The following is a 22,915-nucleotide window of genomic DNA, read 5'->3' as shown; positions in this document are numbered from 1 at the left end:
TTTTTTAACTCTGGCTGTGAGCCACATAGGTTTTATTTTTAGCCTTTTAAACTTATTGCCCATGGGAATATACTTTGCAGCCCTCATCCTTGGAAAATTTGCTCTCTTGAACTTAAGTGTTTTTATCTTTCTCAAATGTGTTTTTTGCTTACAGCTAACATCAAATGAAATCATGTTATGGTCACTGCTACCCAGATGTTCCTTTTATATGAACATTTAGTAATAAGCTCTGCATGGTTTGAGATTGCCAGGTCCAACAGAGCTTCATTCCTAGTTGGGGCCTCAATAAACTGGACCATAAAATTGTCCTGTAATAGGTTTATAAATTTTTGCCCTTTAAGCTGCATCAAAAGCAAAGGTGTTCTTTTAATTTGCTTTTGAATGTAGCCACAGTCTGAGTAGATAAGCCTGTCCCCTGCCAGCATGTTGCAAAGTTTTACCTTGCTGCTGCCCAAACCAATACCTCTGCAATCAGCAAGGATCACGCACCCTGCGAATTGGAGAGTTTAGAAGGCTGCTTGTTGGACTTCAGCAGAGACCACAGCTTCCACACTGAGAACGGGTCCTTCTCTGCTGCTTGGTCGGGACGGGCTTTTCTACTACTACTACTAGTCTGTGGCTGCTTTCTAAAGGACAGGCTTAACATACACTTTTATACTTCTAAAATGTATCTAGCTTATTTAAAAAGTTTTTTTTTGGGCTCTTAAAGGTAACTGTAGGGTATTGTAATTTAGAAAATATTTTGAGTTATTGTAATGAAAGTGAATTTTGACTTTACTATTTTAATTGCTTGCTCTTCCACTTTTCTGTCACTGTATTAATGTGCACCTGAAGGCAAAACTTTTTTAGTTTTGGATAGAGGGAAGCTGGATTAGAACACCTGTCCGTTTTTATTGCCGTCTGTGCCATTACCATTATCATCCAAAATAGAAGAAAATCACAAATTTTGGGTTGTCGCCAGAACAGTAAGAGGACACCATCCAATGGGGATTCCCTCGCACTCCCCATTTTGGCTTATAACTCTCCCTTATTCTATGCAAAATGAAAAAGCTTTGTCTTTAATACTACTTTAAATCTAAACAGTTGTAGAATAACTTAAAGCAAAGCAGAACCCCGTGCTTAGTATCTATGGTGAATAAATTGGAACTGCTACACTTAAATATGCCTGAATACTAGGTCAGAGGTGACAACAAATATAGCAAAAAAAAAGTGTGATGTCCCCTTAAATGATATTCAAAATCAATTCATGTGTCTTTCAATTCTTTGTGTGAACAGTCCTACTCACACTATAAAAAGTAAATCAAATCATCCTGGGGTGATTATGCTTCAATATCCCCCAATTGAAAGCAAATAATGTACAAATATAAAAGTAATTAAAAATAAATTCATAAATCAGCATAGTAAAAATGGATAATTGTTTAAACCAGTATTTTACAAAAAAAGTCAATATGTGAAACAATATAAAAACTATATTTTTCTTTAGTACACAGAATCAATCCTTGAAAAGTCCAATACTTGGTGCAAACAAAAGTGCTCAGTGCTCACAATAAGAAAGCACAAACGTGCTGAAAGTGCTCATGAGGTAATGTAGTCTCTTACCAGACCCTAATGATCTCAAATTATTGAGATCATTAGCGCTGATGTATTTCCAAGGAGCCAGCGCTCTCAACCATGGATTAGCATTCAGAGCTATGGCTCCGGCAGATAGAGTGGACAGCCAAGTCCCCAGCGTCTGCTTAAACTCTGTCAACACTTCCCAGCTTAGACTCCAACACTCATATATAAGGAACATAAGAAAGAAAGGATCTCATAGCGCAACTGTGCTAAAAACTTCCATTTATTAGAACACGTATTCCACTTACATGAGTTTCAATATATCAGACATTTGACCAGACCGCTTTCAAAAATCTTGTCATCCACACAGCCTCGATGCAATGATATCACAGACCCAACTCCGACTGACGCATTTCCTCCTATGAGGCATCCTCTGGGAATGAATATCATCTCCAATGATGACACATTTTAAGTAGATGCTGGAGAACTGGCTGTCAGCTCTCCATAGGTGTGAATAATAATCCATGGTTGAGATGATGGGTGAGGTATAGGTGATTTTTTTTTTTTTTTTTTTCACAAGCCCATACTTCTCTTTTAAAGTCATTTGACCATTTTTTCTGCCTTTAAACACCCCTGAATGTTAGCCTACATGCCCTTGCACACATAGGCGTTTACAGGCATTTATAGACAGAAGCGTTTAGGGGCAGAAATTAAAAAAAAAAACACTTGCTTGTTCACGAAAGGAGCGTTCTAGCAGAAAAAAAAACGTTGAATGCACATACACACGTAAATGAGCCTAAGCAGTAGCCCAAATGTCTCTGAACATGTTTGCCGAACACGGCTTTAGGAGTATCTTCTACCAGGAGAAAAGGTGTTCAGCAGAGCTGGGCAAATGCCCAGTGTGCATGAGACCTTACACGGTAGAAAAGCCCCTCAAAAATAACCAAAATACACTAAAAAGCCCCTTTTGCTATGATTGCAACCTGGAGATACCAGAGGCTGAATCTCAACAATCTGAAATGAACAGATGTTTAAATGTACTACAGCAGGGGTTGGCAACCTTTCAAGAGGTTGAGATCTACCTGAACAACATGGGAGAAGTCCAAAGATCACTAAGCACAGTGGTGTCTCCTCCTCACACTTGATTTAAACCTCAAATTTCCGCACTACCGTGTCGCTATTGCATGCATTGCACAGCAATGTTTAACCACTTACCCACTGGGCACCTAAACCCTCTTCCTAACCAGACCAATTTTCAGCTTTCAGTGCTCAGTCATGCAACACTGTACCCAAATGAAATTTTTGTCCTTTTTTTCACACAAATAGTTTTTTTTTTTTTTTTTGTGGTATTTAATCACCCCTGGGTTTTTTATTTTTTGCAATATAAATGAAAAAAGACCAAGCAGCATCTTTGCAGCGCTGTAGGAGCGGTGTACACACTGCACCTAAAGAGTCACTGTCCATTAAAATCGATGGGCAGCGGCGCTTTGCAGGCGGTTTTAATCCTTTTTCGGCCGCTAGCGGGGGTCAAAAGCACCCCGCTAGTGGCCGAACAGCTCTGCTAAAACAACGGTAAAGCGGTACTAAACATAGCGCCGCTTTACCGCTGACGCCCCCATCGCCCCAGTGTGAAAGTAGCCTAACAAGCCAGGAAAGTACAAATACCCTCCAAATGACCCCTTTTTGGAAAGTAGTCTCCCCAAGGTATTTAGTGAGAGGCGTGGTTAGTTTTTTGAAGTTGTCATTTTTTTCCCACAATTCTTTGCAAAATTAAGATTTATTTATTTTTCCCACAAAATTGTCATATTAACAGGTTATTCCTCTCAGATGGCATGTGCATACCACAAATTGCACCCCCAAAATACATTCTGCTACTCCTCCTAAGTATGGCGATACCACATGTGTGAGACCACATACAGAGGCCCAACATCCAAGTAGCACCTCCAGGCGGTCTAGGAGCAAAATTACACACACAATTTCATGACGACCTCTCACTTTTGAAGGCCCTGGAACACCAGGACAATGCAAATGCCCACAAAATTATCCCATTTTGGAAAGCTAACACCCCATTGTATAATCTATGAGGCATAATGAGTCTTTCGAACGGTTCATTTTTTCCAGAAGTTTTTGGAAAACGCTTTTTTTTTTTTTTTTTTTTTTTTTTTTTTTTTTTTATACTCTGCTACTCCTTCTGAGTATAGTGATTCCACATGTGTGAGACTTTTACACAGCCTGGCCACATACAGAGGCCCAACATCCACATAGCACCATCAGATGTTTTAGGGACATAAATTACACATCTAATTTACTGACAACCTATCACATTTTTGAAGGTCCTTCATATTTCTGACACATAGCATGTATATACCAAGGATTACACCCCAAAATACATTCCGCTGAGCAAAGAGTAAACAAAAGATTACTTGTGGTTTTAATAGTGCAATTGTCCACAGGAGGAGAGCCCTGATCCAGGCAGCAGGCAGGGACGTGGTCATCGTCCATAGTCGGTACAGGCAGGCATACTGTCCATATACAGTCCAGGATCAGTGCAGGTGAACATATTGCCAGCAGTAACAAAATATTGGTCCTGATAGTAGACAGGAACATGGTCCATAGGACAGGTAGCAGGCCAGGAAAAAATGGGACGGGGTAGAGGCAAATCTCTTTGAAGCCTCCGAGTCTCCAGACCCTACCGGGAATGTGAAAACTAAAAATTTTGTTTTCTTCATCCAGAAAAACAATTATGTTGCCCCTCACATATGTGAGACCCCTGTGTTCCCACTAGCATAGCAGGGTAAAAGATCAGTCCAAGAGGCAGGCACAAAACGTGGTCAAACAGTCCAGGGTCAGTTCCAGATCGGGCAGAGATAGGTACAGTTTAGGGTTAGGTAGAAGCGTGGTCGTATAACAGACCACGGTCAGTTCCGGAGCAGGCAGAGGTATGTTTAGCGTTAGACAGAAGCGTGAACGTATAGCATGGCAGGGTCAGTTCAGGAGAAGGCAGCGGTATGTACAGTTTAGTGCAGTGGCATAAGGGGTGTGGAGGTAAATGACAATTACGTTTACCATACTTCACTAATAATGTACTGAAGTATGGTAACGGTGGTAACATTCACCTATACAGAGGCCTGGTTGGGAAGGACATTGGGGACAGAAATACACAGTGTCTCTTCTAACTCCTCCTCTGGAGCACACCCGGCATTTCTTCTGACATTTTTGGCCTGTTTTACGGAGGGGGAGTTTCTCAGGAAAGTGACGTTCTTGGAGTCTGCTCACTGAATCGGATCGAATATTTTGTGGTGGGCCTTTGGGGTACAATAGGACGGTGATAATTTCTTCTTGGTAATGAAGATAGGATAGGGGTCTCGGTAGATTTTTGGTAGATAATATAAGTGTTATACATGGCCAAACAAAAAATAAATAGAAACTTTTTTTTACCAATTGCAGGATTTTCTTGCGGGAAGGTAGGGTTCGATCAGCTGATCGTTGAAGTCGACACCCCCCCCATGAACAAATTATATTCATGGACACAAGCTGGTTTCCGAATTGAGCCATTTCTTCTTGGGATTTCCACGTAGGTGTCATGAATTGTTGAGAGCCTGTGGACGTTTTGTCTGTCCCTCCACTTGACAGCCAATAGCTCCTGGTTCCGCAAAGACGCTGTCTCCCCTCTTTGTAGTCTTTTATTAACGAGCCTTTGCGGGAAGCCTTTCCTATTGGCTCTCACTGTAGCACATGCTGGAGTGTCCTTCCGTTAAAGGCTGCGGAAGAGTGGCAAGCTTGAATAGAAATTGTTCACATAAAGATGGTAACCCTTTCCAAGGAGTGGATAGACAAGCTCCCAAACAACTTTCCCACTGGCTCCAATGTACTCGGGGCATTCAGGGGGATGCAGCTGGGTGTCCTTCCCTTCATATACCAGGAAGGCGTAGATATACCCCATTTCTCGGTCACAAAGCTTGTACAGCTTAACCCCATATCAGGCCCTTTTGCTGGGTATAAACTGTTTGATGCCCAGTTTGCCTGAGAATTTTACAAGTGACTCGTCGATGGAGATATTTTGGCCAGGGGTATATAACTGGGAGAATTTTTCAGCTAAATAATTTAGAAGTGGCCGAATATTAAATAATTTGTCATAAGCTGGGTCATTGTGGGGAGGGCACTGGGTGTTGTCATTATAGTGGAGGAACCGCATAATCATAAGATACCTTGGCATAAGGGATGAGAAGATTGGCATTTGGTGGACCAGTAGGAGTATAATTTGTTTTATTTTGTGAGTCCCATATTAAAAGTTGGGCCTAAAAATGTTTTCTTTCACGGTAAGTTCTCTCCACTCAAAGGGACGGGCATAACTAGAACCAGGGTTGCTTGCAATAAACTGTTGTGCATAGAGGTTGCACTGGGCCATGATAGAAGATAGTAGGTCTTCAGTAAAAAATTAAACCTGGACACCTGGCTGGGCTGTGAAAGGGGGGATGCTTGCTGCTTCTCAATTAGAGGGAAGACACAGGGTTCGGAAGGCTGGCATGGGTCATCGCCCTTTGGGGCTGAGATGATGCCCTACTAGTGCTTGGCCTTTGTTGCAGTGGCACTGCGCTAGAGGTGGATGGCACTGCTCCAGAATGCCTTTGTTTCATGGGCACAAGTTCCTCTTCCTCCGATTCTGTTGCAGACCTACTGCTTAAAACTAGTTCATAATCAGAATCGGATGCAGACTCAGAGCTTCCCCGCTGTTCTCGTCGCTCAGGCTAAGAAGCTGGCATGCCTCCTGAGTGTGAATTTTTTTTTTTTCCCCATACTGGTGACTGTGTGCTGTGGTGCGATAGGGACACTAGGACAGATGAGGGTGCCCTGCTGGGTGCTGATGAGGGTGCCCTGCTGGGTGCACTTCTGGGTGCTGATGAGGGTGCCATACTGGGTGCCCTGGGTGCTGATGAGGGTGCCCTCCTGGGTGCTGATGAGGGTGCACTGATTGGTGCTAATGCACTGTGGCTGCACTGATTAGCTGGTGCTGATGAGGATCCACTGATAGGGTGGCACTGATGAGCACTCACTTATGGGCACTATTGTGCACTGTAGTGGCACTATTGTGCACTGTAGTGGCACTATTGTGCACTGTAGTGGCACTATTGTGCACTGTAGTGGCACTATTGTGCACTGTAGTGGCACTATTGTGCACTGTAGTGGCACTATTGTGCACTGTAGTGGCACTATTGTGCACTGTAGTGGCACTATCGTGCACTGTAGTGGCACTGATGGGCACTGTAGAGCACTGTAGTAGTGCAGATGAACACTGATGGGCAATGTAGTGGCAGCTAGGGCACTAATGTAGCACTGTAGTGGCACTAATGTAGCACTGTAGAGCACTTTGGCAGCACTGTAGAGAACTGTTGTGGCACTATAGATGTGCTAATGGACACTTTAGTGTCTATGATGCACTGTAGGGCACAGATGAGCACTGTAGTTGCACCTAATGTAGCACTGGCGTGGCACTGATGGGCACTGTAGTGGCACTGACGGGCACTCTGATGGCACAGATGAGCACTCTGGTGGCACCGATGGCACTTATGTGGCACTTTAGTGGCACTGATGGCACTGTAGGACACTGATGTGGCACATATGTGGCACAGTAAAATTGATCCCAAACTTACTGTTGGCACCGCTGGACACTCAATTTCTCTCCTCTCCACTCACACTGTATCAGCGAGAGGAGAGAGATCAACCCCTGGATGACCCTGCATTGTTTACTTTGTGATAACTCTGTCATTGGACGGAGTGATCACGTGGTAAAGGGCCACTGCCATTGGCCCTTTAACACGATCCGTGACCCACCGGGCAGTATATTGCCTCCTCGCCACCTGTCAAACACGCTTTGATCGCTTTCAGAGGAGCAGCAGTGCCTGCTGCACTTGTGAATAAACCCTTAGTTGCATTTGGCAGCGGAACCCTTAGGGCTCGTTCACACATAAAGTTTGGGGCCTCATTCACTTGAATGGGTCACTGTCCAAACTGAAAATATATATGAGCCCTTACTGTTCTGAGCCCCATATAAGGCCGCTTTCACACTGATGTGTTGCGGTTTACCTGCACCGTGGGTGCAGCGCAGTGCATCTGCATCAGTGTAAAAAGCAGCCCTATACTATCATACCCAGTGTATTGCTTCACACTAACCTGAGGATTTCTTCTTACCTGCTGCTGGCACCACTCTGGAGATCGCTAGCCGGGTTAAGAGGTGGAGTGCAGTTGGTGTCACTTCGCATGGGACAGGAGCCAGCAGTAAGGAGGTGGCATTTTTATTATTGTTTATTATGTGGCTCTTGCTCCTTTCTACAGCTCCAACTATGCAAATAGTCCCTCTGCAATGCACTCTGATGCTCTGGGATGGCGGGTCAGCAGGCCCAGACCGCAATAACCTGTTCGAGATCTACAGGTTGCTGACTACAAGCATCTACAATATAACCTGATTAATATATAATATATAAATATGATCTCACAAAAAATATAATTAAGACATTCTAGAAATAAATATATATATATACACACACACACACACACACACACACACACACACACACACACACACACACACACACACACACACACACACACACACACTGGGGGTTATTTTACGAAAGGCAAATCCACTTTGCACTACAAGTGCAGTCACTGTAGATCTGAGGGGAAGCTCTGCTGATTTTATCATTCACAATAAACACAATAGATAGAAAGAAGAAAGAAGCCCAATCAAAAAAAATAATAGAGCATATTAGTAGTCCATATTAAAGAAAATGAATCTTCATAATGGCACCACAGTGACTTCAAACTAAAGAAAAGTGCCCAATCACCGTAATAAAAACCTGCTTACCAGATGCAAGCACAAAGGGCGTTTGGCTATAACCCAGAAACGGCCTTAAGCTTGCACTTGATGACCAGATCGGAAACCCTGACAGGCAGGCTGAATGGCTGTGGATCTCCCCCTGTAACCGTCTATAAAGTCAGTGTCTGTATTTACAGCAAATGACCCAGAAGGAAAAAACTGACCATAGCGTACTACAGTCTAGTAATTTATTAAAAAAAGTATTGCACTTACATCAAATAGGTTGGAAACTCGCATGATAAAAAACAGGGCCGGCAGATACAATCGGAAGCCCGTTCTAGTGAATTGGCGTGGTGACGTCAGTACGTACCCTCCTCCAAAAGGGGAGCTACAGTTCATTGAGGGAATCATGAATGCCAACATGTACTGTGACATACTGAAGTAGAGCATGATCCCCTCCCCTTTGAGCTGCAGGGCAGTATTTCAACATAATGACCCCAAGCACACCTCCAAGATTGACCACTGCCTTGCTAAAGAAGCTGAGGATAAAGGTGATGGACTGGCCAAGCATGTCTCCAGACCTAAACCCTATTGAGCATCTGTGGGGCATCCTCAAATGGTTGGTGGAGGTGCTCGAGGTCTCTAACATCCACCAGCATCGTCATGGAGGAGTGGAAGAGGACTCCAGTGGCAATCTGTGAAGCTCTGGTGAACTCCATGCCCAAGAGGGTTAAGGCAGTGCTAGAAAATAATGATGGCCTGTGTGTGTGTATGTATATGTGTGTATATATATATATATATATATATACCGTATTTATCTGCGTATTACACGCACAGGCGTATAACACGCACATTCATTTTAAGAGGGAAGTTTCAGGAAAAAAAATTAAATATTAAATAAGGAACTTTGAAGCAAAATAAGGGTCAGTGCCCATATGCAGCCTCACCATTGCCACCAATGCAGCCTGATCAATATCACAAGCCTCATCAGTCCACATCAATGCAGCCTCACCATTGCCATCAATGCAGCAGCCTCACCATTGCCATCAGTGCAGCCTGATCGATGCCCATCTGCAGCCTAGAGGGGACAGGGAAGGGGGCGGGACGAGCGCTGACAGATTACATACATAGAGAATCTCCTATGATAGACAGAACAGTGGTCCAATGGCGTCCCAGGAGACGGGACTTCCTATTACAGAGGCTGCCAAGTAAACAGGAGATTCTCACTGTATGTAATCTGACGCGACTAAAATTTAAGTATTGGCGTATAACACGCACGCACTATTTGCGCCCAATTTTCATGGTGAAAAAGTGAGTGTTATACGCCAGTATATATATATATATATATATATATATATATATATATATATATAAAGCTCATTGGTTTCTATGCAGAAAAGAGCCTGATTTTGCACTTTCCAGCTTTAGTAAATAGACATGTGCATTCGTTTTCGTCCGAATTTCAGGTATTTTCGTTAAAGAAAGTGCAGAATCCGAAAAACGAAAGATCCGACATAAACAAATGCTTTATTTTCGTTTTTGTTGCTACAACAGTTCGATATAGATAGGAGATTCGACATGACGATAACAATCTGTGTCCATCAAACCTGTGGTCGAATGTGCCTAACCTTAACTCTATTAGTCCAAGATTATTCTACATAGACAGAAAAGATTTGATGTAGGGGAGATAAGATTCGCCGTAAGGATAGAAAAGATTCGACGTAAGGGGAGAAAAGGTTCGACACAGAGAGAAAAGAATCGACGTAGGGGAGAAAAGATAACTAAAAATAATAATGATGAATGTTATTGGCTGATTGTAACCAAAGAGGAGGAGCAGTAAAATAGCTAGAACTAAGTACACACGTACTTTGGCTTATGGTGTCTGTTGAAAGTTCTAAGAAGATTTGACGGAGCAGGTAAACTATACGGCGTCGTACAGTTTAGCTGCTCCGTCGAATCTTCTTTGAACATTCGACAGACACCATAACCCTTCAATGACAGATTCAACCTTAATTTGGATTTTCGGACGAATGCAATTTTTAACGAAAAACAAAATAAATAAAAACGAATTTTGGGAGTAACGAAATTTTATTTTTCGTACAAAAACGAAATTCCGAAACGAAATATTTCAGTGTGCACATGTCTAATAATAAACCCCATTGTGTACTTCAAAGTGGGGTATGCCTGTATATAAATATAATGTGTGTTTGTCATTTTGCACTGGTTGTAATTCGCCCATTTATAAAGCAGCGTCCATGCTGCATTTCTTCATTTGCTTCAGAACTAATGGTTCCATTTATAAAGCAGCGTCCATGCTGCTTTTCTTTAGCTTCAGGGCTCTGAAGCAAGTGAAGCCCCATTCATTCTAAATATTGTGCTGGGAGAGGTAGAAGAAAACCAGTCAAACGACCTGTTTAAGGTCAGATGACAGTGCTTTCCTCTGATTCATGAGTCCTCCCTGCAGTGTTATGCAAAGAACACCACACAATATAATGTAGATGCAGTGTAAAGTGCTCTCTCTGTAATTATCCTATCTTTATTCTTTCTAATCTTTTGACCACAGGCAATATCTGGTTGTTGGATTGCACATGCATAGTCCACTGAGTGCTCTCACCAGTTTAGTGAATTGTAATGAACTGATGGTCAGATTATCTTAAGCAACGTTTTTAGTTTCTCGCCATAACAGTTTTGTTGGACAAACCATTCTTTGTGCAATCCTGCCAAAGTTTACAGTATGTGCAATGTGTATCTAAGGTTTATGGGTAATTCTCACTAGTAGCAAGTGTAGGGCATGCTGAGCAACTGAGACCACAATTTGATTAGGTTTTTTTTTTTGCCCGATGGAAGATGTTTGTAAACAGCAATGAATTAACTATATTTTTAGTTAAAAAAGGGAGCTACAATTTACCTTCACTATGTACGCTTTGGCTAAATAAATTCTTTCCTTTTATTCTACAAGCATTAGGCTGGATACACATTATACCATTTTTGTTCAGTTTCCTTTAGACTTACCTTCAGCTATATAGTGCAATGGCCTGTCTGATTGCATAAAATTTGAAAGTGTTTAGGTTTGACCTCATATTATATGGTTTTGGTAAATCTAAAGAAAAGTTATATAAAAATTGTATAGTGTGTAGCCAGCTTTAGGATTGGTATTTCCTAATTGTGAAATAATTTTTGGCAGATATTTAGCTCTCGTATAGGCCTGTTTATTCAGTGATAACTCTATCATTACTTAAAGTGGTTATAAACCTCAGACATGAAATATAGACCAAACATATCCCTATATAGTGTGTACTTGTCTCAATCAAGATCACTAAGTGTCATTTCTGGCTGCATGAGTCACTCCTGACAAGTTTTCCTGACATCAAAAGAAAAATGGTGACGGGGAGGGAGCTCCAGTTCACAACCTGTAATTGACTGCCTCAGCTCTGTTTCCGTGTGATGTGTGAAGGGGACACACCCCTTACCTCCAATCAGCCCTCAGAGCTCTCCTTACTGAGCTCTACAGAGTTTGTAATTCCAGCTCTTCATATGGTATAAGTTGAAGCAACCTTAAAGTGTCCCACCTCAGAATAACCTCTCCTATTATCAGCATGGACTTTTTGTTTTTCTTTCACCTGGTTTTTAGAGTGCTGTGTCCGGACCCAGCAGGACTGGACATTGCTTTTCAGACTCCATCTGCTGATAGAAAAAAAAAAAAATAGGCTTAGAGTGCTTTCCAGGTCCAGACTACTTTCTCTGTGGCTGAAGACTCGCTTTTTCAAGTAAGTTGGTCAGGTCAAGCATTGAGAGCTGCCTCAAGTACATAGGTCCCTGAGTGCCTTGAAAACTTCCTTATTTCCTGCTGATCGCCACCGTGGAAGAGGTTAAAGCTGTGGCATTAAGTGCAGATGTCGTCTGCTGAGTGAAGTGTCGTACGCGCGCACACTCCGCACTTTTTTCCCAGCATATAACTTTGAGGAAACACATCTTTCCTGCTGCTGCTCATGCTTGCAAAATAAAAAAACACATGAAACTTTGATCTTCAGTCCATTACTGCTGCCAGCCTCCAGTGACTTTGGTCACGTCTGCTCATCTGCTACCCGCTGTCTGGGCTTTTTAAGTACCTAAGGCCTTGCTTGCCTCATTCCCTGAGTCATAAGTTGCACAATTGTAAAATGTCTGATTCTAGACACAGAGGACAATCCTGCTGTAATAAGTTTCCCCAGCTCACACTCTACTAATGACTTTGGCACTGCTTATAACACGCCTCCTGATGGTGCTGAAGTTTTACAGCTTGAAATCCTGGTACTTTCTGCTACTGCAAGTCTAATTTGTCACCAGTCATCTTTTATGCTCTGTTAAATATGGACAGTTCCTCTGCCCTTTTGGCTGAGATTCTTATTACAGTCATACAAGACTTGATGGCAAAAATACATTTTTGAGCCCTCCGTTGCTAAAACGAAATCTGAGTTGCTTCAGTCTTTATCTGCGGAAGTTGCAGTCTACTGCTATTACTCTGAATTAATGAGACCATTTTGGCAGTCATTGATCTTGTGTTACTAAATGATCAACCTGTTTTTTTCTACAAGTTCTGTTTCCAGTTATAGATCATTTAAAGCCACAAAGACTTAAACGGCCTATAGATAATTCTGTTTTTTTTTTTTTTTTTTTCATTCAACCAGGGGGTTGAACAAAAAAAACTGATCGGTTTTTCCCATCCACACATTCAAGGTGGGTAGGGGAATCGCTCCCGCTGAGCTATTCTGTACTGACGGCATGGAGCTCTCTGTTGCCCTTGTATTCTGAATTCTCAGACCAGCTTTACAAATTCTGGATTTTGAATGGATGTAGAGAAGAAGAGACTGCAGATAGACAGGTACAACTTTTGTAGGAGGACTTGTTTTATCTGTGTATCACCTGAGGCAAGTCACTTCACTGGGTATATCTGAGGGTTTACAACCACTTTAGTTTAACCTAATCTTGTTTTTCATCTACAGTATAATTTTGTTAAATAGTAAAGATACTCTAGATTTTCTTTTTGCCTCTCTATAAGCTCTTTTAAAGACTCAGTGTTAATACAGAAGTGTTTTCTATAGGAGATAAATCTAACCAGCAAAGTTTGATATGCACTTTTGGCCTTTTTTTTTTTTTTTTTTGCCAAGAAAATTATATTTTCCTTGATTATATGTCATAGTAAACCCTAGGTTCCATGTTCATATTTTAACCACTTGCCGACTGCCCACCGTCGATTGACGGCGGCAGAATGGCACTCCTACGCAAATTGCCGTAGCTGTACGGCGGGTGCTTTAAGGAATATAGGGGCGCGCCCCGCATCCCTGAGGAGCCGATGCAATGTCTGGCGGGAACCCACGATCGCTCCTGACAGAGTGAGAACAGGGATTTGTGTGTGTAAACGCACAAATCCACATCCTGTCGGGGGAGAGGAGACAGATCCTGTGTTCCTAGTATATAGGAACAACGATCGGTCTCCTCCCCAGGTCAGTCCCATCCCCCCACAGTTAGAACACACGGTGAGGGAACACATTTAATCCCTTGTTCACCCCCTAGTGTTAACCTTTTTCCCTGCCAGTGACATTTATACAGTAATCAGTGCATTTTTAGCGCACTAATCTCTGTATAAATGTCAATGGTCCCAAAAATGTGTCAAAAGTGTCCTGTCTGCCACAATGTTGCTGACCCGATAAAAATCGCAGATTGCCGCCATCACTAGTACAAAAAAAAAAAAAAATTTATAAAAATGCCATAAATCTATCCCTTATTTTGTAGACGCTATAACTTTTGCACAAACCGATCAATATACGCTTATTGCGTTTTGTTTTTTTTTTTTTTACCAAAAATATGTAGAAGAATATGTATCGGCCTAAACTGATGCAAAAATTATTTTTTATTTTTTTACATTTGGGATATTATAGCAAAAGGTAAAAAATATTGTGTTTTTTTTCAAAATTGTCGCTTTTCTTTTGTTTAAAGCGCAAAAAATAAAAACCACAGTGGTGATCAAATACCATGAAAAGAAAGCTCTGTTTGTGGGAAAATGACAGCGCAATTGTCAGTTAAAGCGGTGCAGTGCCGTATCACAAACAAATGGCTTGCTCAGGAAGGGGGTAAATCCTTCCAGGGCTGAAGTGGTTAAACACTGAAAACAATTTGTCAGATAAGGATCTATCTCCATAACATACATCATGAATGCATCATCAATACACCAGTACCATACAAGAACAGGGCACAGGTACATCAACAAGGCATCCTCTACAAAAATTTGGTACAAATTGGTGCAGGATGGGGCACAACAGGTTCCCATCACTACACCTTGTACTTAGATGTAGTGGGACCCATTAAAAGAGAAGTACAGCCAAAGCTTGTTTGGCTGTACTTCTCCTGTGGATTACAGGAGTGCAGTTCGTTCTGCACTCCTGTGACCCGTTTTTAGCAGAGGGCGGTCCGAAGCCTGCTGTCAGCTGGCGTCACACAGCCGGTCCAGGCTTGGGCAAGAGCGTGACAATGGAGTCAGGATCCGCCCACATGCCTGGACTGACACACGGCTCAGCCTCTCATCAAGCCGCTCCACAGCCCAGCGCTCCAGTGTGTGTGTGTGTGTGTGTGTGTGTGTGTGCGCGTGTGGGGGGGGGGGCAGAGCAGAGAGCTGCTGCTGTGAGTCAGCAACTCTCTGCTCACGGAGCTGTGAGAACTGCGCAATCGTCCATGTTCGATCTCTCGGTTCTCAGTGTTAGGCGCCGGGGGACCGATGCTGCATCCACCTACGTTAAGTATGAATCTTAATAAAAAAAAAAATATGTCTCTCTTAAACAAAAATACAGTGGGGGAGTTTACTAAAACTAGAGCAAGCAGAATCTGGCCTGTAGAAAGTAACCTTTTTGCTCTCAACTTCAGCTAGTTCAGTTAAGCTTTGGAAGCTGATTCGTCTGATTCGTTACCATGCACATTTGCCTCAGATTCTGGCTGTTCTAGTCTTGCTAGATTACGCTCCTCCTTGTGTCTGAGTGCATTCTAATAAATTCTAAACAAAGTATTCCTTTGATTTTGGGCTCTTTCAAGAATGTTTTTAAGGTTTCTATTTCTTTTGTGTTTGGAATGTTGCTGTACAGTGCCTTCACATCTACAGCAACTAATGAATGTGGTCTCAAGTGGGTGTCAACTAGTCTACTGGCATTTTCAGTAAGACTGCCCTGTCCTGAGATGGTGGGTCTCCCTGGGGTGCAGTCTACATTCTTGTGTATTTTTATTAAATGTAAAAGGTAGGGGGCCTGTGAACATTCAATGTGTGGAAACTCCCATGTTTGGGAGATGATACTGCATCTCCAAATTTCATCTATATTTGTGTAATATTAATTCTGGAATTTTATAAAGAGATTTTCTTATACCAATCGTTGTTTTGCATTTTTGGCACATCATTTCATTGTTCATCACTGCTATTTTCTGCCTTTTTGAAGGTTTCATTGTGGTGTTATAATTACACTGATATACAGATAAAGCAGCTGTGTAGGAGGCCTGGACTGGCACCTGGCTCAGCCAGCAATTCCCGCCCTCTCCACAGCCCAGCACTGTAGTGAGCACTGGAGGGGCAGAGCAGAGATCTGCTTGACTGACAGTCACAGCTCTCTGCTCAGAGCGAAGGGGGAGAACTGTGAAAGATCAGCGGTAAGTGATCACTCAATTCTCAGTGCAGAGCTGACATGGGACATGTGCAGCATCGGATCAAAGCTGCATCCACCTAGGTGAGTATTAATCATTATTATTTTCAAAAGCCATACTTCTCTTTTAATACTACTTAAACTAAGTTTGATTTCTTGCTTTTAATTTGAAAACAATTTCTCTGCTTAAATGTTTTTTTTTTTTTTTTTTTTTTCCCTTATTGCCAGGTGGAAGTTAAAGAAAAAAATGCATCACATGGAACACACAAGAAAATGAAGTTGGATAATGATACAAAGGCCTCTTCAAGTCACAAGGAATCATTGAAAAAGTACTTTTAAAGCGCATTTCCACTTTTGTAGCCAAATTGGGATAACACCTCATTTATATTTTGTTGCGTGTTCCCATTCCCGTAGCTTTTACATTAAAGAGAAATCTAACCCTGCCTAACCCCCCCCCCCCAAAAAACAAAACAAAAAACAAACTCATATATGAACAAACACTTGTCCCTCTCTCCTCTAAAAAAAAAAAAAAAAAAAAAAAAAAAAAACATAATTGCTAGACCATGGGTCCCAGCACTGTCTTCCTATGATCTACTCTCTTCTCCAATAACGCTATCTTTAATGGGGTCTGGTGAATGTGTAGACAAGCCATAAGTCTTGATCAGGTGTACAGAACTTGGCATTGACCCCGCAGCATGCTGAGCATGTATCAGATCATCCACGAATACACAGATACACTGCTGGGCTCTGCCAGGTCTCTAGCATAGACAAGACTATGCGTGTGAGCATGCACAAGATCTAACCATGTGCTCCTGAAATGGCTAAGTCACACATCCCAGGAGATAATTGCTACTTCCCTTTTTCTTGATTTAGTTGCTTAGCAGCTTTCCCCTTCTATGTAATGTTAAGGAGGGAACTGTAGAGTTATATTTATTATAAATAACCCTGTCTGTACATTACTGACAGATCTCATTAGTTTAAACTAGAAATCTTAACTAGATTTGAACACTGCAACAATGGCCTAAAGATGTCAAGGCTTGGGTGGCACATTGTTTAATTCACTTTCCCTTCGTTTTGTCCCTCGTTTACATGGCAGACAGGAGGTGATAAAAGCAGGTATTTTTCCTATCACCTTCCAGGACAGCACACCTGAGAGATGAAGGGGCTCCTCCCTACAGGAAACACAATCGACAGCTTGTTATAACTCCCCACCTTTCTCCTTGCTCCTCATTATTGATTGTGTTTCTCCTGAACACAGCAGCATGTTTGTTATTTTCTTTACCAGATGACCGGGGATGGTCGGCTGGTTCCCCTGTGAGGCAGGCATAGGGAGGCCAGGGAGGGCTAAACTAACCTGCTAGAGCTGGACCTTCCAGCTCTCTCTCACTAGTCGCCCCAAAATGGTAGCAGCGATTTGGTCACAGGGGAGTGTGAACCACAGCTGTTACACACCGCTCAGCAGTCTCTGCCTCTCTGTCTCCTATCTCCCTCCTCCTGCAGGTAAGCCTGATTGCCACTCTCTGGTAGGGTGGGCCACAAAGGGGAGGGCAGCTGCGGTCGCTGGAGGAGATGCTGACCCGTGTGGCAGCTGAAGAGAGAGCTCAAGGAGACACCAGATCACTACTGGGTGAGCAAATGGTTCAACAGAGTGAGTGACTGCCTAAACCGCCCCTGATGGAGGGAAAGGCATCGCCAGTGGCTGCAGGCAAGCGCAAATGGAGACTTGGTAAGTGCCTTCCCTGAGTGGAGCGCAAAAACCCTAAGGGGACAACATAAAAGCAAGGCTGTCTGCTAGCCATCCCTGGCTTTTATGGCCCTGGCTTTTCCCCCCTTCCCTTTGAAAAAGTGTGGATCCCTGGAGGGGTGTGTGTATGCTGGTGCACTGAGACACACAGCCTATTTTTGCAGCTCCCCAGGTGTGACAACAACTTGGAAGGTGGTGATTTTGGCCGCTATTCTCCTCCTGTGTGACCCTGAGGTTGGGAAAGCAAGCCCTGTGGCGGTGGCAAAAAAGGGGAAAGACAACAGGCGGTGAGTACTTCCCTTTGCCTTGGGAGCTTAGCAGCAGAATCCCTAATAACAGCCAGGTGGTTTTAGGGCATTGAGATAGGACTCCCTCTCTCAATCCAGGGTGCTACTTATCCTTTCCAGATGCTGTGGTTATTGCAAAACTAGCTTACCAACCTCCCACTATAAGCCCTAATATAGTACATCAATATGGGTGAATCTAGTGAAGAGGTGTGATCTGTTAGACACAGAGTCTCTTACAGGCTGTTCCTGCCACTAAACATTCCTAAAGAGCTAATTGGAAGGGTTGTGAGGTGGTTTGCAGGAACCTGGATATTCCAGGAATAACATTTTTTCCCCTGGTCAGTAAATGCACACCAGGTAATCTAAACCTTAGGCCAGCAGCTATGAATCTGGCAGGTAGCTCCAAGATGGTTCATTTAAAGGTTTTTTGCTCTTAAAAACCTGCCTCCTAATTTTTACCCATAGGGTGGGGGAGGCACAGTAAGGGGTACTCTTGTGAACATATTATCCTTGTGGGGGTCGCTTGTTATGTGTAACATTTCAACAAGTTCCAACCTATTATTTCCTCCTTACACTGCTGCTATATCTATCGGTATGTAAGAGTTAATCAAGACCTCTTGTGGTTTGGGCTATAGCCCACCTGTGGGCTGAACGAGAAGCATAAAATGCTATCCTTAAACCCTTAATTGATGGGTTCCTGGTGCAAACCTTTATGCTAGAGCTACATAGACTAGCCTGTATTTAGTGTTAAGCCCTACAGGTGTCTGATTGCCTCCAGGCTAATGGCCCGTACACACGATCCGAAAATCTTACAACAGATCATCCGACTTTTTCCCCTTAATGGTTGCAAGTAGGAATTGAATAGGTTACTAAAGTCGTACGACAGAAAAAAAAAACTTGGAAGTGATGTCATGTGTTGTAATGTATTTGTATTGTATTTTCAGACGACAACTGTACTGACTAAACGAAAATCGTACGATCTGGTATCGTAGGAGGAAAATTTTCGTGCTTGTCAGTTCGAATAATAACAGCTGAATTGTCATGATCGGCTCTTGAAAGCTCTGTACTAACAATCTTCTTATCATACGATCGCGTGAAAAGCGGTATTTTTCGTCTGATTTTCGGATCGTGTGTACGGGCCACCTCTTCTTGTGGATGACTTAATTGATCTCTGGGTCTGTGCTCGTTAAGACTTTAGATAAGGTAACAGCTACCGCTACTGTGGTATTGTCACACACTTCAGACTTCCATTATTTGGAACTACACTGTTCCTTCACTGGTGGGTGAAGAGTTAGTATCTGGACTTCAGGCTATGCCTAGGATAGATTATGCTTGTCTGACCGCATGTCAGAAACTCACAACTTGGAAGTTTCTGTCTTTTCTGGTTGTTTTTACTGCTCATCAGAAATACACAACAATAAGTTGTCTGTCATTTTTTCTGCTTGACTGCCTGGTTGAGCATCAGAAATACACAACATTGGAAGTTTGTTTTGTGTCTTTTCTGTTATATAACTATCTTATGGCTCACTAGAAATGCACAACATTGAATTATTAGTGACATTTCTGTGGGTTATGTGACTGTACACACTTGCTTATCAGAAATGCACAACATTGAATTGTTAGTGACACTTCTGTTATATAACTGTACACAGTTGATAATTAGAAATGCACAACACTGAGTTTTTGCTAGTGCCATTTCTGTTGGTTATATGACCGTTCTGCGTTCGGTATCAGGAATACACAAAACTGAAGTGGTTCTTGTCCTTCTGTCTTACATCTATTACCTTATTTTGCTGTACATCAGAAAAACACAGCAGTGAAGTGTCTGTGTCTTCTCTGTTTTTCATATAGGTTGCTCAGAAAAACACAACATTGATGTTCGTTAGTGTCCTTTCTGTTCGACATATGGCATACCTTGTTGAGCATCAGAAGCACACATTTGAAGATTGTGTCCTTTCTCTTTGCTTGGGTTATAATATGGTATCTTAATACTCATTAGAAGTACATAGCATTTTAAGTTTTGTTCGTGTCTTCTCTGTTCTACAGGTGACTGTACTTTAGAAAATGCAACAGTGAAGGCTGGGTGTGTCTTCCTGTTTTGTATTCCCAGCTTGAGCTTGCTGCACTTCAGAAATGCAAAATGTATGGCCTGTGTATATATTTCTCACTTTTATTTCAGACCTTATTTTCCATGCACATGGAAGGAACAGGAGTTCTGACTGCAAAAAACTCCAGATTTAAAAAAATTCAGTCCCTTACATTCAGGCATGCCAGAGGCATTCCCTAGGCTTGAACCCAGTTGGGGTTATAGGACACTGGAAGAAGGTCATAAAATCACCTATCATGATTTTTTTACTAAGAACTTAGGATTTATGTTCATAGGAGTATGATGGCTTGGAGATGCAACAGAACTTTTATTTATCGTACATCATGGGACACAGGGCCTTAAGTAATTACTTAACGGGTTATAGGCCACCTTCAGGTGATGGACACTGGTAAACCCAATCCAGGAAGTTCACTCCCTATATAACCCCTCCTCCTTCCAGGAGCACATCATGTAAAGCCTCTCTTTGTAGGGCTGGACCCTAGGAACCCAGGGCTTAGGTCTTGTTACATTACCTAAAGCTTTCCTGGTGGGGTGCTTTTATGGGTTCAAGGGAGTGGAACCCCGTTTTAGGGACCCGGTTCTTGAAGGTTTGCTAAACGCAGCCCGCCGTGATGGGTGAAGGTTCGATTGTCTTTTAATTCAGCAAATCCTGCGGCGGAGTTAAGGTATAGGAAGAAACTTAGGTACTAAAAACACCTATGTGTTCTTCTTTAAGGGAAAAACTGTTGTCATGCCTTAATTCTCCACTAGAGGGAGTCTATGCACATACCTTAATCTATTGTCTTCACTGTAAAGCTCAGTCAGTCTGTGTGGCCGCAGCAGCGTGTGCAAGATTTTTTTCTCTCAGATAAAAGAAATCTGCCAAATGTTTTCTTTCTCCCCCCTGAAGGGACCGGAGGGTTAGGGGGACATCAGTGCTGTAACCCCCTTACATTACCCCCCCCACACGCGTGCGGGGTGTGGAGGTCCCGCTGTTCTGATACTGCTACTATGTACTGTTTTTAATGCTGTTTTGTTTGCCTGCTGCTAAACGGGTCTCACCCCCCATAGTGTTGGGTCTGTAGACCCGAAAACGCAGCGAACGAGCGCGGGAACATATTAAATTAAAAAAGGGGTGGAATTTTTTGGGAGGGGTGGGGCTTAAGCGCGGTGCTGTGAACGTCCACGAGGACGCACGGCAGGCTAAAACAAAACTACAGCTGTGACAGTCTCTCCTCGGCTGGCGAGGAGGAAACAAGCAGTCTGCACACAGGGACACAAGAGCTGTGGGACACGTGAGGGTTGCAAACTGGCATTCCTGATACAGGAAGGACACCTTTTTCCCAGCACTAGGCTGAACTTTATAGCGGCTTTTAAATGTCATGACTATATTCAGCGATTAAGTGCAATTGTATAGTGCCCCTGTTTTTGTGCTTAGGACTATGTCTCCTAAAAAAGACACCACAAAGACCAAAAAGGTACTAAAGGTTTCACCTCCAGGCGCTAGGATCTCGAGTCGAATTTCCACGCTGTCATCCTCGCCTAAATTACCAGTTATGGCAAGCCAGGGTTTGCCATTGGAACAAATTGATGGTGCAACTGCTTCTCACATCTCATTCCTCTGCAGAGGAAACAACGGTAGATGAACCCTTTTTCAGCCTCTGAATCTGAGAAATTGCTGATGGTTTGTTCTACTTTCATGCTACCTCTTACAGAGTCTCCTGAAAGCTCGGTTTCTTCTTTGGGTTCCCTAAAACCCCCCCAATCTTTGCATGCGTTTCCTGCACATGTGTTACTAGAACAGCTTATTTTTGCTGAATGGGATCACCCGGATAAGCATTTTCTCCCTCCTAAGAGATTTTTTAATTCTCTATCCCCTGGAGGAGAAATTCTCCAAAAAATGGAAAGTACCAGCAGTTGATGCTGTGATTTCCAGTGTGAATAAAGGCCTAACTTGTCCTGTAGACAATGCACAAATGCTTAAGGATCCAACAGATAGAAAGTTGGAATCCCTGTTAAAGTCTACTTTATCCTTGGCAGGTGCCGTTACTCAGCTTGCATTCACTGCAATAGGTGTCTGTCAATCCCTAAAGGACCAATTTAAACCCTTAGAGAGGATCCTGCACAACAAGCTCGGGAATTGGCTGAACTACCAAAAGCATTATGCTTTGCCATAGATGCCATTAAAGATTCTATTCACCAGGCGTCCCCTTACGCTTATGCTTGTGCATATGCGTAGAATCCTGTGGTTAAAAAATTGGTCAGCTGAAGCACCATGTAAAAACCTCCTAACTGGGTTCCCTTTTCATGGGGAGCGACTGTTTGGAGAAGACTTGGACAAATATATCTGAACAATTTCTAGTGGGATAAGTACTAGTTGCCAGTCAAAAGAAAGTATAAATGCCCTTCATTTAAACGGGCTCTTTCCCTTGCGCCAGGGGCTTCTGCCTCTAGGCAGTGGCAACGGCCTCCGCCGTCCAGACTCTTGAGGAAGACCTCAGGGTCAGACCCAGGCTCAAAAGAAGTCCTGGGGTCGGAAACCTGCAAAGCAGAATCCTAAAGCCTCATCATGAAGAGGCAACCCCCTCACCAAGGTGGGGAGGAAGACTTCTGCAGTTTTCAGAAGTCTGGAAAGAGGAAATTCAGGGCAGATGGGTCATCTCCACGGTAATGCTGGGGTACAAGCTGGAATTTCGGGACTTTCCACCTTCTCATTTCCTGAGGTCAAGTGTTCCCAAAGATCCAGAGAAAAGATCTGTTTTAGGCACT

At 42.9% G+C, this 22,915-nt stretch overlaps 1 protein-coding gene across 3 annotated transcripts in view; it reads left to right on the top strand.

Moving 5' to 3' along the window:
- Window positions 1-22,915, top strand: part of AFF1 (ALF transcription elongation factor 1) — a 202,672-nt gene that overhangs the window by 140,986 nt on the left and 38,771 nt on the right. For all 3 annotated transcript variants that reach the window (XM_073599923.1, XM_073599915.1, XM_073599931.1), the window contains one exon: window positions 16,258-16,358. In XM_073599923.1, coding sequence (XP_073456024.1) covers window positions 16,258-16,358 — 101 coding nt within the window. The remainder of the gene's footprint in view (window positions 1-16,257; window positions 16,359-22,915) is intronic.

This window comes from Aquarana catesbeiana, linkage group LG01 (genome assembly GCF_042186555.1).
Source record: "Aquarana catesbeiana isolate 2022-GZ linkage group LG01, ASM4218655v1, whole genome shotgun sequence".
Classification (NCBI taxonomy): domain Eukaryota; kingdom Metazoa; phylum Chordata; class Amphibia; order Anura; family Ranidae; genus Aquarana; species Aquarana catesbeiana.
The sequence above is the reverse complement of the archived record's forward strand: the minus strand, read 5'-3'. Positions and strand labels throughout refer to the sequence as shown.